The 18,279-nt window shown below is 38.4% G+C and overlaps 1 protein-coding gene across 1 annotated transcript in view; it reads right to left on the bottom strand.

Moving 5' to 3' along the window:
• Positions 1 to 18,279, bottom strand: part of B3GLCT (beta 3-glucosyltransferase) — a 127,357-nt gene that overhangs the window by 76,819 nt on the left and 32,259 nt on the right. Inside the window, exons 3-4 of the mRNA XM_069080270.1 lie at positions 13,997 to 14,036; positions 9,315 to 9,424 (exon numbers count right to left, since the gene is read on the bottom strand). Coding sequence (XP_068936371.1) covers positions 9,315 to 9,424; positions 13,997 to 14,036 — 150 coding nt within the window. The remainder of the gene's footprint in view (positions 1 to 9,314; positions 9,425 to 13,996; positions 14,037 to 18,279) is intronic.

Raw genomic sequence — 18,279 nt, 5'->3', positions numbered from 1 at the left:
AGAGAGAGAGAGAGAGAGAGAGAGAGAGAGAGAGAGAGAGAGAAGGAGAAACAAACTGAATTTGTTGGATGCACAAGAAGTTTACATATAATTCATGGTTACCCAAAGGCTAATAATGCAAAACAATGCTTGATTCCCTAAAACCTACCTCCATCTTTCTCCAAGTACTCCTCTACCCTGAATTACTTCTCCTGGGCCTCCAAGCCAAAACTGATACTTTGGCCACGCATCACCCTCATTGTGTTAATATTACCCTATTTACTCCTTTAAGCCAGGGTTTCTTAACCTAGGGTGAACCCATTGATAAATAACAGGGGGTCCCTGAACTTGAATGGGAAAAAATACATCTTTATTTTTACTAACCCCTAAATGAAATTTAGCATTTCTTTGAATTACTTAAAAAAACATCATTCTCAGAAGAGGTCCACAGACTCCTCCAGATTGCCAATGGGGTCCATGACACCAAAAAAAAAATTAAGAAACCCTGTTTTAACCCTGATTTACTTGGGGGGTGGCATTCTGGACCAGTGATTCCATTCCTATAGGAAATTTCCTCTACAAATATATCTATCAGGACCTGAAATGCAGCCTATAATCTTAGAGAGAGAGCATCCTAGGACACAGATTTTAAGTGTCTTGCTGAGGGTCCCATAGCCAGTATTGGTCAGAAGCAAGACTTGAATATTTATATAGAGCCTACAACATGCCAGGAACCATGGTAAGCACTTTAAAAAATATCTCATTTGAACCTCACAACAACCCTGACAGATAATATTATTATCCTCATTTTACAGATAAGGAAACTGAGGCAAACAAGTTAAGTGATTGGCCCTGATTGTTGCTGTTGTGTCATTTTTCAGTTGTGTCTGACTTTTCATGACTCCATTTGGCATTTTCTTGGCAAAGATACTACAGTGGTTTGCCATTTCCTTCTTCAGTTCATTTTACAGATGAAGAAACTGAGGCAAAGAAGGGTAATATTTGACTTGCCTGGGGTCACACAGCTAGGAAGTATCTGAAGTCAAATTTTAACTCAGGAAGAGGAGTCTTCCTGACTCCAGTCAACATGTGCTATCCACCGTGCCACCTCCTTGCCAACTTGCCTTGGGCCACGTAGCAATTACTTGTCTGAGGCTGAATTTGCATTCAGGTCTTCCTGACTCCAGGTCCAGCACTCTATCCAATGTGCCACCTAGCTGCCCTGAGTTTTTCTCACTAGAGTGCACTACACAAGGCCAAGCTTAAGGTTCTCAAAATGGCATACCACCTTCATATATTGTGTTCTATCTTTTCTCCCCCAGCCCACAAACATGAACATGGCTGCCTAAAATTCCTTGATCTTGACCCTCCCTGGACCAGAACAATGGTTTTCATATTTGTTGACCATAATGCTCCAAACTTATTATTTACTCTAAGTTTAAGTTGGGACTAGACAAGGAGTCTGATAAGGCTAAAGGAAAAATTATCACATCATAGGGGAGACTTTTGGCTACTGGTTTGACAAATCTTAAAGAAGTGTCTAGTATCTCACAGGGAGCTTCTGAACCTCAATATAGCGCAGGACATACACAAAAGTAGTGCTTTGTGGCTTATGGGTGATGATATGACCACTAAAACATGAAAATTCTTATTAAAAAAACTGACCTTAGAAACTTTTAAAAGTTCAAATAAAAAGAGTCAAGGTCATATTGGAGTCCCCAAACGTTGAAGCTACTTTAAATATTCTAATAAAACATATTCCTATAGCAATATAACTTACAAAGTGATTTCCCACAAACATAGTAAAGCTTGGGCAGTGGTAATATTTGCTCCAGGGTGTATCCACATGAACACACACGAACAATGGCTCTTCACGTCAACCTCTCTTCTGGACTTCAAAACCATGCCTCTGCTGCTATCCTACCCTGGAACATCTAACCATGTCTGTGGTCTTCTTAACCTCAAATATCCCTAAGATATTTGAGTAAGATCTGCCCCCTTCTCCCATCAGTCTAGAGTCTCCAATTTGAAGACAGGCTCAGGTCAGACCCCAACTCTAATCACCCCAGTTTCCAAACTTCAAAATCATGCTCCTGCTGGGTACCTTCATTCCCTGTTCCCCATTAGAATGTAAGTTCCTTGAGGGCAAGGACTGTCTTTTTTTCATCTGGTTGTATCCCTGGTACATAATAAGTACTCCCTCTCTCCCTCCTTTTCTTCCTTCCTTCTTCCCCTGCTTCTTTTCCTCATTTCCTTCCTTCTTTTTCTTCCTTCTCTTTATTCTTTCCTTTCTTCTCTTCCCTCTTTCCTCTTCCTTCCATGCCTTCTTTCCTTCCTTCTCTTCCTTCTTTCCCTACTTTCCTTCCTTTCCTTCTTTTCTTCCTTCCCTTTCTTATCTGCATGGCAAAATTATCAAATGAGACAACATATATAAAGCACTTGGCAAACCTTAAAGCACTACATAAATGCTAGCTATTATGTATGTTATAGGACAGATAAGCATAGGAGGACCATTGAGAGGACGCCAGAAGGGCTTCTGCCCTGGAGCTTGGACTAAGTGTGTGCAAAACATACCAATGATAAAGAAAATCAGGCCATCCAGGACTAATACCTGAACATCTGGAGAGGAGAGTACCCAAGAGAGTCATGGGCATTAAAGGAAATGGGGTGGGTCTTTATGATCATTCTTTGGGCAATCCAGAATTTGAATCCATCTGATTTGCACAGCCAGCATACATTCCCACCACTGCTAGCTGGTGCCACATGCACACAATAAGACACTCAGACAAACACAAGTCCCCTCGTCACTACTCCTAACCTGAGAAAATGTGCTGGGGAACAACAAACATCAGCTTTATTCTAGTCTGTTCATCTCTTTTTGGACTCCAAGTGTGACTTCCAAAATACTCACAGATCCTCCTCCTGTTGTCATCTGAACATCTGATAATCATGCTATTTACATATCCATCCTAATTAATGCCAAAATTTTGACTGGAACAAGGCCAAGGAAGAACCTCATGGCACTCCCTAGGTAACTCCATCTGACTTTTTCATAGGATTATAGATTCAGAGCTGGAAGAGGACTCAGGGGTTATTTAGTTCAAACCCTTTTTACGAATGAAGAACTAAGGCCCAGAGAAATCAAGAAACTTGCCCAAGGTCACACAGGTGTGACCAGGATTCGCACCGACTTTAAAACCACACTCATTCCACTGTACCACACTGTCCTCCCTTTCCTGGCTTTTAACAACAATGTTTACAGTTATTCCCATATAACTTTATACTTTTAAATATGTTCCTTTGTGTCTTAAATGTGCATAGAAGTATGTATTTGGTCTCATATTTTTTCCCCAAAACAAGAATTGTCTTCTCTTCATAAATATCATTTGTAGGTTCTTAAGAAAAACACTGAATAAATTCTAGACTTGGTTTGCAATAATATTTTGTGCCTAATTATCTATTACTTCATAATCATCTTTAATATTGCTTGTATAGGCATAAGCTTTGTCTCTGCAAATAGACAATAAATTCCTTTGAGAGGCAAAGAATCACTTTAAAAAGTTCTACCACTACATAATCCTTGGCACAGGATGGTCAGTCAAGACATGTTCTTAACTTAGATTATTATCTATGGAGGAGTTATGGAAAAACATGGACAAGAATTACACTGGCTAACAAGGTATAGAAGCATTGCTCTTTCTCTTGGTGGAGAGATAGGCCATGTTGATGAGATCACAGCTTCTCCAAAGCAAGATTTATTATATGACCACAATTTCAAGTCTCTTATCCTGCTCTCTTAATTCATTCTTTACTTTCAGAAAATGGCTACAGGAAATAAAACATAATGAACAAAACTTTTCTGAAAAGGAAGAAAGGTAAATTGCATCATCTCTCTACTTTGTGCAGAATATTACAACCAATTACAGATAGAACCTTCCTTTGGGCACAGTCTTTATAGTCCTGTTGTAAGAATGGAAGACATTTGTGCTTTTAATCAGAGAGCATCCTTAAGGCAAAGGAGAAGTAGGTAATAATTTGCCAAGGCAATGAGGGTAGATGCAAGAGGATGAGGAAACACAGAAATGACAAAATTCTACATGCTTGAATGCTGCCAGATTCTTGTATTCAAGCACAACTTAACAAGGTCAGTGAAAACATTGAGCAGTGGCAAACTTCTGGGAACCAGTTATCTAAAAATGCAGTTAGTAGTATACAATGTTTATATATAATTTCTTAGCATCAGGCACACCCCCAGACTCAAACACCAATCCATTTCTCTAATACCAAGTAGATCTAAAGTAATAAAAAGTCATTCTGATTTTTAAAATGCATTGTTTAGAATTGTTCTCAGTGTGTGGGACAGGGATCCCTGGGGGTCCCTAGTATCCTTTTAGGGCATCTGCAAAGTCAAAATCATTTTTATAATAATACTAAAATGCTTTAATTTCTAATATGGTAAATGTTAATACACATAACCCACATAAACAAAAGTTCCTGGTGGGAGATATCCTCAATAATGTTTAAGAGTGCAAAGGGGTCCTAAAGCCAAAAAGCTTAAGAACCCCTAGCTTAAAGTACTGAATGAATGGAGAGTCAGGAAAAATTGTATTCTGGTCCAATCCCCTCCACTCACTAGCTATGTGACTTACATGAATCATCTAAATTGTTTGGGCCTCAAAATCACCTTCACAATAAAAAGGGGAGGGGAGGAGAGAGGGGCATTAAACTGCATTTTCCCTATGGTCTTATCTCTAATATTCTAGGAGCCACTGAAAATTTAGCCCTGTCTGCCAAAAGTAAATCTACCAGATCTTCTAAGTCCCTCTGAGCAAATTAAGAATGTCCTATCATAACTGTTTAAATCTTTATACTGGACTTTCTTATTGGGAAACAATTTTAGAATTAAAATAGTCATTAAAGCAAAGGATAAAGAGATAGTTAATATTTAAATAGTGGTAACCTTATAATTAATCCTAGTCCCATTCACTAGCACAGATGTTAAATGCCGAGGGGAGAGGGAAAGGAGGGAAGGGGGTAGTAGCAAATTATTATCGTTTAATAATAAGCAGGAATTACATTTCTTTAAATTTTAAAAACCAATATTGCCACCTAGTGGCAATCTGAATTTCAAAATGCAATTAAGCAAATTACAAGCAATAACTTTAAAAGGAAAGGTATAGAAAGAAACATATATTCTGCATTTTTTACACAAAAAGCACCTAGGAGGAATCATTACAAATTACCAATCCCATTTAAAACAAACAGACTATTTTCTAAGTTAAGGATGAAAATTTTTCAAAAACAATAATACATTGTAAATACCATAAATACATATACAAATTCTTGACTAAAGAGGCAATATTAGTTTATAGTGGCCTTTGACATATGGTGTATAAATTCCACTTTGATATTTAAGAAACTGTTAGAAGGCAAAATGAAGTAAAGAGCTAATTTAGAATCTGCTTTTTGCAACCATTTGTAATTATCCTGACAATCTTTCAAAAACACTGATTGGGCATTCCCTATCTACCAGAGAGGGAACACAGCCTGGGGTACAAAGAGTTGGTGGCCTTAGAGTCAGGAAGACTGGCATGTGACATGTACTGGCAGGGTGACCCTTCTGCAAGTCTCTTAATCTCTCTTCTCTCAGGCTATTTAACTGCCTAAGGTTATTAAATGGTAAAGGAGTTGCAGATCTGAATGAAGGGAAAGTGTCTCCAAACAGGAAGGTCAAGAGAATGAGAAAATCAAAAATCTGGACCCAAAAAGAATAAAAAAGGAAATGACTTGTGTGCTGGTTGCTGCAGGGAATAAAGAGATTCAATCACTAGACTAGAGGCGTGTGAAAAGATCATCAAAAATTCAAGGGAACATACAAGTGCCATGTGAGCAGCTCAGAGAATCATTGTAGGGTGAGGTGGTAGGGAAAGGGGCTTAAATGGGTGGGTAGGTTATAAATAAATAGATATGATGGAAAAGAGCATTTTAAGGACATATATAAATGGCAACAGAAATGGTGTGGAGATAGGAAGTACACTTAAGCAACAATAAATGGTTCAGTTAAAGATAAGTCTTTGGTCCATAAGTAAATGTTTAGAAGTCAAGAAAAAAAACATTAGAAAGTAATTTAGAGGTTTGTTCCCAAATTATCTTACAGAATTACTTGCCTTTATTTTTGGCTCATGTCTAATTTTTCTAGTAATAGTAATTACTGCCATTTATGTAGCAATTTATACACACATCATCTCATTTGAGCCTCATGGTAACTCTTTTAGGTAGGTACTACAGGGATTACTAATCCCCATTTTACAGATGAAGCAAGTGAGGCTCAGAAAGGATAAACAACTTCTTGTCACACAGCAAATGAGTGTCAGGGACCGGATGTGAACCCATGACTTCAAGACTCCAGCTCTAGCACGCTATCCACCAAGCAACACTACCAGAATTCATTCTAAAACTACTCTGCATCCTTTCTCCCAATCTGAACTTTCAAACAGCAGTTCTACTTAGGATGCAGCAAGGTATAGAAGAAAGAGTTCTAGATTTGGAGAGAGAGGATCTGAGGTCAAATACTGACTTTGCAATCTTAGGCAAATCATTTAATCTTTCTGAGCCTCCCTCAGTTTCCTTATCTGTAAAATAAGGAGAATGGATTTGGTGAGGTCTTAAGTCTCATCTAGCTCTAAATACATTATCCTAAGGGAGCTAACTCGAGATATTATTAAAAAGAATAATACCTGTATTTCTTCTGATAAAATACAATGAATGTGGCCAACTCTGAATTATTCTCTGTAACACACACACCTGAGTATTATGGTTATGCATTAAATGGGGAAAGTGGGGGGGAGGGGAGAGGGAGTGGAATTCATAATCTAAAAAGTTGGATGAAGATAAAATACCATTCTGCCTAACCAAGAAGGAAAAGGGTGTTTCTAGTACATGCTGGAAAGGTAAGGAGCTGAGATTCACTATCTGTGGCCCCTACCAGCACAGAGATAATGCAGATAAGAAAAGTAAAGCTGCCTATCAATGTTATTGTCAATCAAGGAATTTTTCCTTAGAGGTAAGGACAATAAAGTGAACTCAATTCAGTTCTGTGAACTCTTGATTAGATGCAATTTGCAAATTATCCAGGCTACTGGTTTCTCCCTCTTCTCCTTAATGTCTACCTTTCCCCCTAGAGAACAGGGTGGGAAAATGAAAGGAAAAGTGACCCACACCAGCCAGGCTGGTTACTCCTTAACAGCTCAAATGAAAAGGTGAACGTTTACTGGGAGGCGATATGGAAGGCTCACCTAAAATGAGTTGTTTGTTTTTCAGGTTTATAATAGAAAGAAATTAATCACTAATAATAAATTAATAATAATAAATTAATCCTGCTTCCCCCATCTCTATTCCTGATGATAATCAAAGTCTTAACTGTGGTCAGGAATTCTTCTTTCCCTTTAAAGTACAGTCATGGGTAGTACGGTATATAGATAATAGGAGACAGCTAATCTAGAGGCTTCTGTGGCCTGAGAAATACTTCCTACACCTTCCATGGGTCTCAATAACTTACAGAGGTCATGAGGTTAAACAAGACCATATTTTTATTCATTCAACACTTACTAATTACCTAACTATGAAACAACTTGAGAAGATGTTAAGCATTAAGTACAGCCATTATTCATTGTCCTTTGTATAAATCAAGTCACCCAGACTGCTCGTTTTTTCATACAGCATCCTCTTCCTTCTTGCCACCACCCCAATCACCAAAGAAGAGCCTCTATTGGGATATGTATTTCCTTTGCAAAAGAGTTCTTTGGTACTCAAATTCAGTATCCTCTTGAAAGAGAACAGCAGTGCAGGGGTATTATTCTGTAGAACTTCAGCCAAGTGTAAAAAAAAGTATCTTTACTATTAATGGAGACATTTCGACACAATGGACTAAGAACCAATATGGGAATCTCTAAGAACTGGGTTCAAGTCTCCCCTCTGACACAAACCTCTCTGACTTTGGACTTAACCTCTTAGGGCCCCGGGCAACTCTAAGACTATAAAGTTGCAGAGAAGGTGCTGACATGTTTCAGTAGAGGAACTTTCCTCACCAGAAGTTTCCTAGACCAGTGAAATCATAGGTCTGACCCCACAAATGATATATGTGAGTGTGTATGTTCCTTGCAGAATAACACAAAAATAGACATTTTGTGATCCTGTGCCAAATGGACAAGTTATAACTGGTTGAAAGAAGTAATCATGATTAATAATAATAATAGCATTATTATTATTATTATGGCAACTACCATTTACATAGTGTCAACTTTGTGCCAAGCTTACTATATGCTGAGAAATTTACAAATATTATCTCATTTGATCCTCACAGCAATCCGGGGTGTTAAGTGCTATTATGATCCCCACTACAGAGTTGAAGAAACTAAAGCAGACAAAGGTTAAGTGAATTACCAGGATTACACAACTAGTAAATGTCTGAGGTCCAATTGGAACTCAGGTCTTGCTGCTTCTAGGCCCGGCACTCTGTGCTATGGCATCACCTAGCCTCCCCAAGTAGGGTAAGCTTGCCCATATCTGTCATGTAATCATCACCATAGTCTTAATTATTCCTCTATACCAAAGGATAAACTGAACTAAAGGAATCATGGAGTATCAGTGGCATATCATCTCTCCTTCTTCAAGTTTAGTGGACTTTTTCCCTGTGTTCATGTACTAGTCCCATTGGATTATAAACTCCTTGAGGGCAGAGGCTGTCTTTTGCTCCTTTTGTATCCCCAGAGCTGGCACATTGTAGGCATTTAATAAATGTTTATGGATTAATTGGCTGATCCAAAGGCAAGGCTAGGGGAAGATTTATCAGGGGAGGTATTCTGGCCCTAAATTACAAATTAAATTATAATTAAATCACAAAGACCAATTAAAGCTAATTAAAAAATTACAGGAAATAAAAATAATCATGTCACCAAAATAAATTCAAATTTTATCTCAAACATGTAATACTATGAATGAAATGCTAAATATTCTGAATTCCATTATCCAATTTTTATATTTTCCTTTCTAAAAATTCTTTTCTACTTCCCTGTACTATACTTCATGCCAAAATTCAAACCCAGCATTCTCTTTATATATATATATACATTTCAGAGTGTAGTCATACTAAAAGCAGTGGTGATAAAGTGGAAAATTTTAAAGAGTAAACACCCAGGACTAAGTGAACACAATATATATCAATCCAGACATTTTAATGAGAGCCGAACATATACGAAAGAACAAGTGTTGCAGAAAACCCACACATCTACAACCACATGCAGAACAAACATTCACTTCTCGTGGTTTCTGCCTACCTGGGTAAGATCAGCAGCCTGTTTTAAGATGTTTTGCTCTAATTGCTTTGCTCTCTCTGCATGAAAAGAATTACTTTGACTCTGGATGACAAATACAACTTCTTTTAAGTCTGTGAATCAGAAAATAGGAATATTAAGTGGGTTGTTGGTTTTTTCTCCCCATTGCCAGGGTAAATGTGACAAGTAGGAAAACAGCACAAGGCACCAGGCAGGAAAGCAATAACTATTAGAATAAATCTAAAAGGTGGTTTATAAAAACACTTTACAAATGTTATCTCATTTAATACCTACAACAACCCTAGGAGGCAGGTGCTATTGTTAACTTCAATTTGCAAATGAGGAAACTGAGGCTGAGAGAAGATTTACTTGTTCAAGGTCACACAGCCAATAAGTATCTGAGACAGGATTTGAACTCAGGACTTCCTGACTCCAAGTCTATTGCTCTAGCTACTCACTGCGCCACCTAACTAGCTGCTTTATGTAATCAGAATTCTTGTAAAATTATAGCCTTACAATGTTCTTGCAAACTTCCAATGGGTAAACTAAAGGGAGCACAGCAACAAGGAAACAATATTCCTATACTCAGGGGGGGGAGGTGATTGTTCACTTCCTTCTGACTGTGTCATCCAACACATCCAACGATGTGTGTGTTCATGTGGAATCTACAATTATCTGCAATTTTCTGGAAACTCACCAGAATTCAATGTGAGCCTGGAAAATTACAACAGTTGCCATATAATCCCCAAGCTAGGCACTCCAGGAATCTTTGAGATAACCTGAGGTATATTGCCACTAAATAATAGTGGTATGTTGTTCCTATCTCCCTAAGCATTGGAAATGTTTCACAAAGATCTCTATAATCCCTGAGATCTCCCAGAAGTCAGGTAGTCAGGATTAAGTATTATCTCCATGAAAGCAGCAATATAAAAATGTGTCAGTACTTGGTGTTTAAGGAGGAAATGTTGCATAAAGCACATCTAAAATAACCCTGATGGTATTTGCCTGCCAACTGAAATGCCTGGATAAGATGGGTCTACTTGCCTAGAAGGAGAAAAGTCCTTTGTGCTAGAAAGTGAGAGCTCAGTAATTAGTCACTAGGTCCCTGCTGGTTGAGATAGCTGCTCTGGCTGGCAGAACAGAGAAATACAATTAGACACTGTCAGCCTTTAATCTGATCATGTAGAAATCAACCAACAAACCAAAATGCCATGACTGAGTACTTATTGACCAGGCACCATGCCAGGGCCTATACAAATAGAAAAGTCCCTGTCCTCAAGGAGTTTCTGCTCTGCAGTGGTACAATGTTACCCCTAAACCCAGGGGGCTTTGTGTATCTCCTTTCGGGAACTGGTTACCTCCCTTTCAACAGTACAGACCTTGGGCCACATTCCTCCATACAGTAAAAGCTAGCTTTTGCCTTTCTCTTTCTCCCTCTTCCCTTCTATGACCTGAATAGGCTTTCCCATTCTCTCTTCTTACAAACCCAATGAAAAGAGAGGTGGGTACAACAAGTCAGACTTGGTGTCAGTGGATGACAAGACTGGCCCACCCCAGCTCAGCCTGACTGGGTACAATAATACTGCTTGAGATATAATTTTATTGAGCTGTCTTTTATTGTTCTGCAGTTCTACCAGCCAACTGCTCCATTTGCTGTTTTGCATATAAAATTCTAATCTAAATTCTAAACATTGCCCCCAAATGGTCTCAGATGAAAACCTAATAAAAATTTAATACGGGAAAATTCCATGTTGATAGCTATATGTAAATACATACAGGTTCTTTATTCAACTCAACACCCATCTTATTGTCCACAATGATGCAAGACACTTAATACAAAGGTATACAAAGATAGGAAATGACCCATTATTCCCTGTTAAATCTGCAGTACAAATTTAAGTTATTTAGATACCATGGATTATATGTATACACATAATATAATGTCTAGATATTAAAATATATAAATCTACATGGGTACTGTCCCTTTTTAAAATTTTTTTAAAGTTAGAACTGAAATGTTATCTCAGATCCATAGCTCCAAGTGTGCCAACTTCCATTCAGCAAAGCCTGACCATCTTAGCAAACAGACCAGCCACCTTTTGTGATGAGATATGCTCTTGCGCCTCTATTTTCTCCTCTGCAAAATGATCATGCTACTCTTTGTCCTACATCCATGACAGTTGTGTTCATCAAAGGAGATAACTCTGAAATAGCAAATTGCTTTCTTTATACATGTGAGCTACTGTCTATATGTTGGATGCCACCATTTCTACAGGGTCAGCAAGGAGAAGCATCATCAGTAATAGGCAGCTGGATGTGGGCTCAGAGAAGGCTGGGGTTCAAATTCCATTTGATATACTTCCTAGCTGCATAACCTTGGGCAAATTACTTAACTTCCCCCAACCTCAGTTTTTTTCTTCAATAAAATGACGATGCTAAGTTAGCCTCATTTAGGCTAACTTAGACCTTTAAAAGTTCCTTCCAACGCTACATCTATACTCCTATGAATGCTGCTGCTTCTGTTTTCCAAAGATTTTGTGTTTCCTTTCTTATGTACATGGCAGGGTACTTGAGCAACATTGGTAAGTAAGAAACATTCTGGCAACTACCTTTATGTACAACTTGATGGAACCCAGTTATAACCTCAGTGAAATTCATTATGTGAAAGGGCTTATGGGTCATTTGAGTCTCCCTATACTTGGGGGGAAAAACTAAGTTAGTATGGAATGTTTTTTTTTTTTCAAAAATAATTCAAATGCTGAAATATTCTTCCTCTTCAGGTCCCACTCATGACCCTGACAGACTTTCTCTACCCTCTCCCCTGTCCCAGAAACCTCTTCACCCTGGAAGCACGCCCCAACCTTGGCCTTCATTCACATCTCAGTTGCTATGGCTCCTGTCCTTCTAGAACCACCATTTTCAGGCAAAGGCCCAGGACAGCCATGACTTCATTCCTTTCTAGGCTATGCTCCTTATTCTGCCTTCCTCTACAGTGGCCCTGGTAACTTCCTGACTACCCACCTCCCTCACCCACAGCATTTCATCTTCCTTTTATGTGTCTCCTTTTTTAGGCATTCCCTCATTAGAATATAAGCTCCTTGGGGCGGCCAAGTAGCACAGTAACTAAGAGCAGTAACACCAGCCCCAGTGTCGGGATGACCTGGGGGATCGAATCTGGGCTCAGACACTTAGCATCCACCCAGAAACACCTGGCCGTGTAACCTTGAGCAAGTTACTTAACCCCAATTGCTTATAAAAAAAAATATATATATATATATATATATATATATATATATATATATATATATATGTATATATAAACTCCTTGAGGGCAGAGACTATCTTTCAGTTTGTATTTGTCTTCCCAGAATTTAATACAATGCTGAGTGCATGGTAAAAAACAAAACAAAACTTAACACAGGCTTATCGATTTGACAATACTCTAGGAAGAATAATCACTGTTTTTGGATAATTATTGGAGAAAGTAAGTGCCTTCATGCTATGGCATTCTTCAATTTTATCCCATCACTTCTGATAGCGGCCCTCAGGTTTCACTTAAATAAGAGCCCTTATCATGTACACTCTGCACTTTATCTTCTAACTCTAAATCCCCACTCAGTAGCCACCCAAGGAACAGAACCAAATGGGATAACTCTGCTATTTACTTCATCATTTTTCCTGTACTCATAGGATTACAGGTCTAAAGCTGGAATGGACCAGAGAAGAAAGGTAACAGAAAGCATACAGTCACAGAGGTAGAATACTAATTCAGGACCAGTGTTACTTCTACCATGTCATGCTGCCTTTCTCAAGTCATTCCATCCTATTTACTTTAAAAGCTGCAACAACTCAAAACACACTGCCGTGGCTTTTCCACCAGGAAAAGATATGAGAAGTATCTTGATGAGGATAGTAATGACATTCTAGAAAGGGAAAGGGAAGACACAAAGAAGAAAGTAAAAGAAATTTAACACAGAGACTAAAATAAATAATAAAGTAAATAATAAATATAAGTAAGCAATAAATATAAAGTAATAAATGTAAACAAATAAGCAATAAAGAGAATAAAATAAATAATAAAGAGGACACTTGGCCAAGAAAAGGAAACAGAGCAGAAGAGAAGGAAATGAAAAAAAAAGAAAAAGAAGCTTGAAGGAAAGGATCAGAACCCATCCTATACCTTCATTGCAAAAACTTGTAAGGAACAAAGGTTTTAAAACCACCAAATTGTCATGGAAAGTCTTTCAGTGAAAAGTAAGGGTCTATCCATATACATAGGCTCATCCCTTACCTGGGCAGTGCAGTGCACAGGAGAGAGAGCATGATAAGGAGAAGAAAGGACTATATTGGGAGTGAGGAGAGAGAGAAAAGGGTTCCCATTCTGGGGCTGATGCTGTCAAGCAGGATGACAACACTGGGCAAGGTACTTCGCCTTAGGTGGCTTTTGAACTTGATTCTGTGACCCAATGTATCAGATAGCCTTCCTAATTTTTTGTTCCCTGTGTCTTTCCATCAGCTTCATCTTAGTCATTGATAAAAATGGGTCCAAGGAGATAGCCTAGTGATAACATATCAAAAAATATTTACTCCACACATCAACAAGACCAAAGAAATTCTACTGGAATATTACAAGATTAGAATATTCAAGTATACAAACATAAACACAAACTTTTCCATTTACTTACCTAAGTCATTTTTACTTGATGTTCTACTTTTTCCCAAATTCTGTGTTAAAGAAAAAAGAAAAATATCTCATCATATGTGGAAAATATGGTAACACAGAAATAAACATGTGTAATCAAACATCATAGTTCTTGGAAAGGTACAAGTACAGGTATTCTGATCATGAATTTGAACAGGAGAGTTTGGCAATGTCCCCCTTTTCTCGCTCACAAAAAAGAACTGGCCCAAAAATGATATGGAAAGGGGGTAGACTCATGAAGAAAAAAACTCAGAAAGATGATAGAATTCAATAGTGTATTTCTCATGATGATTAATTCCTTTAATTTTTATATATTTTATCATCTTTGGGGGGAAACATGATTAATTAAGGCAGTCATAAAACAAAAATGAAGATTCTTAATCAAGGGAACTACCATTTTAGGAGACCCCAGCCATATTCCCTTTCCTTCATTCCCAGCTCATCTCATTCTCTGGACTTCTTTATTTCCTCAACAATTGCCTATGTATTCCAGGGCCCCAAATCTCTCAATTACTGGTTCAGTGGTCAGGATATATATATATATATATATATATTATAAAGCTGGGGTGCCAGTGATGCTCACTTCACTCTCAGGTCAAGACCACTTCAACAAGAATGACTTATGCCAGAAAAATGTGATCAGGGCATACTACAGATATATAAGATAGATAGACAAATAAAGAGATTAGAAAAGTATAAAACAAAGCTTCATACTCTATACGTATAAACAAGATGGCAAGAGATGGAATAGATGATAATTACTGAATAGCTGAACTCAAAGTCAATCATTAATGTGCTCCTATCAGCTTGGAGGTGCAGCTAGCTGGCACAGTGATAGAGTGCTGGGCCTGGAGTCAAGAAGACCTGAGTTCAAATCCAGGCTCAAATACTTACTAGCTGTGGAACCTTGGGCAAGTCACTTAACCCTTTTTGCCTCTGGTTCCTTATCTACAAAATGAGCTGGAGAAGGAAATGACAAACCACTCCAGTATCTTTGCTAAGAAAACCCCAAACGGGGTCATGGAGAGTCTAAAACTACTCAATGGAGGTCTGCAGGGCGAGGCAGTGGCTCTGGATCGTTCAACATCTTTATCCATGACCTGGATGAAGCCACAAACAGCATGCTTCTTAAATCTTTAGGTGAAATGAAACTGGGAAGAGCCAGAAGCAGGGTATAAAAGTGGCAGAGAGACAGATTTGGAGGAAAAGCTTTCTGAGTATTAGAGCAGGTTTTTTTTTTTTTTAATGGAATAAGCTCTCTCAGAAAGTAGAAAGATCCCAGGCCTGGGCGGGGGTGGGGAATATCTTCAAACTGAGGGTGGATGATGATTAAGTCAGTCAATCAATAAGCATATATTAAGTGCCTTCTGCATACTAGGTACCATGCTAATCACTAAGGATATAAAGACAGTCCAAAAACAGTCCCTGCTCTCAAGGCGCTCACAGTGTACTAAAGAGAGACAACATGTACAAACAAGATAAAGACAGGATAAATTAGGGATAATCAACAGAGGGAAGGTACTATGATTAAGAAGGATCCAGAAAAGCTTCCTGTAAAAGGTCCCCAGGAAGCAAGGGAAGCCAGGAGGTAAATGAGGAAGGAGAGAAATCCAGGCATAGGGGGCAGTCAGAAGAAATAAAAGTGTCTTGTTTGGAAAACAGCAAGAAGGCTAGTGTCACTGGATCCCAGAGTAAGCGATGGATGGAAAGAAGCGTGTTAAAGAAAGGCAGCAGGGGAGTAAATTATGAAGGGTTTTGAATGCCAAAACATAAGAGTTGGCATTTTATCTTGGAAGTGATAAGGAATTATTAAGGGGTCTTGTAGAAGGAACCTCTGAAGTTCTTTCTAACTCAGATTCTGAAAATTGACTTGCCCTCTGGATCTGCTTCCTGATTTGTAAAATGATGTGGTGAATATGATCTTTATCATTCCTTTAAGTCCTAAATTATATAATCCCAGCAGTCCAGTTTGGCTGTAATATACGGTCCATGAGTGAGCCAGAGAACCTCAAATGCCAGGCTAAGAAATGCATGTTTCAGAAGCAGCATGATGTAATCAGTCCCAAATTCTGCCTCTCAGAAGTCATATAGATGACTGAACAAATCACTTAACTTCACTGAGCCTAAGTTTCTCCATCTTTAAAATGGGGATAATAATACTCACAGGTCATATTGGGATAACGTCCCTACCTCACAGGGTTGTTGTAAGGATTACATGAAGTACAATTTATAAAGCATTAATGTCTTAAGTGAATGTAAGCAAATATTGTTGTTTGTGAATCAAGCACAAAGTGCCAGCCACACTTTTGATTTCAATGGCATGAGGAATTCCCAGTGAGAAAAACTCCCTTTACTAATATAAATTAGTTCTAAACTTATATTCTTAGAGAGTTCATTGGGACACTGAGAGGTTAAATGACTTGCTCAAAGTATGTGTCAAAAGCAGCACTTCAACCTAGGTCTATCTGGGGCAGCTAAGTGACACAGTGGCTAGAGCCCTGCACCTGGAATCAGGCAGATCTCAACTCAAACCCAGCCTCAGACACTTACTAGCTGTGTGACCCTGGGCAAGTCACTTAACCTCTGTTTGCCCCAATTTCCTCATTAGTAAAATGGGAATAAAACAGCACCTACTTCCCAGGGCTGCTGTGAGGATCAAATGAAATAATATCTGTAAAGTGTTTAACACAATGCCTGGCACACTGTAAGGGCTATATAAACATTAGCCATCATTATTTATACTTATAAATTTATAATTATTTGTAATAATAATATAACTATTAAGATTACCTGAGTCTGAGAACAGGTCTCTGTTGATTATGACACTGTCTTGGTAGTATATATAGTGAATTTTCTTTCTAATCTGCCTTTGCCACATCATCATCATCATGATAATAACAGCTAGCATTTATATTGCACTTTAAAATGTGCAAAGTACTTTACATATGCTGACTCATTTGGTCCTCGCAACAGATGCTGATATTATATCCTTTTTACAAAGAAGGAAACTAAAGTTAAGTGACTTGCCCAGGGTCATTCAGCTAGTGAGTGTCTGCAATAGGGATTCAAATTCTGGTCTTCCTAACTCCAAGTCTCAAGCTTTATATCGAGTGCACTTTGTAAGTAGCTTACTTTCTCCAGCTTTATCCTACCATATGTGGTGGCCAGAACCCCAGCAAATAATCCACTAAGGGTCCTTTTGTGTTCGATTTTCTTTACAGACTTTGCCAAGACCACATTTATGGATCTTCCCTGATAAAACTGGAATTTATCTATTTAGCTTGGCAAATGAGTGATCATTTAGGTAAGAAAAACAAAATCTAGTAATAAGGAAACAAACACCTCTATTAAGCCTATTTTCTGAAATGCCATCTGAGTGAGTGAGGGTAGCAGCTGGTACAAAGCTAAATAATAGAGTATCCAGTCTTTCATATGGGGGCTGAGACAGGAGCACAAATAGTTATTTTTAAAGCTAGACTACTGTGTTAGGTGCCACAAGAGAAATTTAAAAATAACTTCTATGGAGGCTCCTATGAGGTGGTTCACATCTGTTTAGAAGGGAGGGCATCAAGGAGAAAGCATCTGGGTAGGGACTTGAAGAATGAGCAGGACATTGAACAGATGGGGATATAAAGGAAGGACATTTTTAGCAGGAGGAACAGCATGAGAAAAGGCACTGAATGGAGAAACTGTGGGGGTGCTTAAGAGTCAGAGGTTCATACAATGACAGAGTGGGTAAGAAGAGACCTTAGACATTATTCAATTTAACACCCTCATTTTACAGATGAGGAAACCGTGGCCCAGCAGCTAAGTGACTTGCCCAATGTCACACAGCAAGATTATGGCAAAACCAAGTCTAGGACCAAGACTCCTGATGCCTAGACTAGTGGTGCCCATTTCATTGGACCCAGCCTGACAGACTTGGGGAACATGAACTAGTACAGTATGACTACAGTATGGAGTCAGGTGGTTGCAGAGAAGAATTCATGTTTTAGGTACAGATTGGACTGGCCATCCTCTGAAATACCTTACAATTCTAAGATTTTCTCAACAAACAGGAGAATTAATAGGGGATAAAAGTACAAAGATAGTTTTGAGGTCATACTGAAGAAGGCTTTTGAATGCCAAACTGAGAGTTTGGACATTTTTCTATAGGCAATGGAAAGTTAATGAAGTTAGGCAACAGAGCTAAAGGGTTAAAGTGCTAATTTATATTATCTAACCTTAACTGGCACTCACTATAACAAGGCAATTGTTTTACTCCTT

The sequence above is a fragment of the Petaurus breviceps genome, unplaced genomic scaffold (genome assembly GCF_028583685.1).
Source record: "Petaurus breviceps papuanus isolate PSGF00001 unplaced genomic scaffold, PetGlider_PUasm1.0 91133, whole genome shotgun sequence".
In the NCBI taxonomy this organism is placed as follows: domain Eukaryota; kingdom Metazoa; phylum Chordata; class Mammalia; order Diprotodontia; family Petauridae; genus Petaurus; species Petaurus breviceps.
The sequence above is the reverse complement of the archived record's forward strand: the minus strand, read 5'-3'. Positions and strand labels throughout refer to the sequence as shown.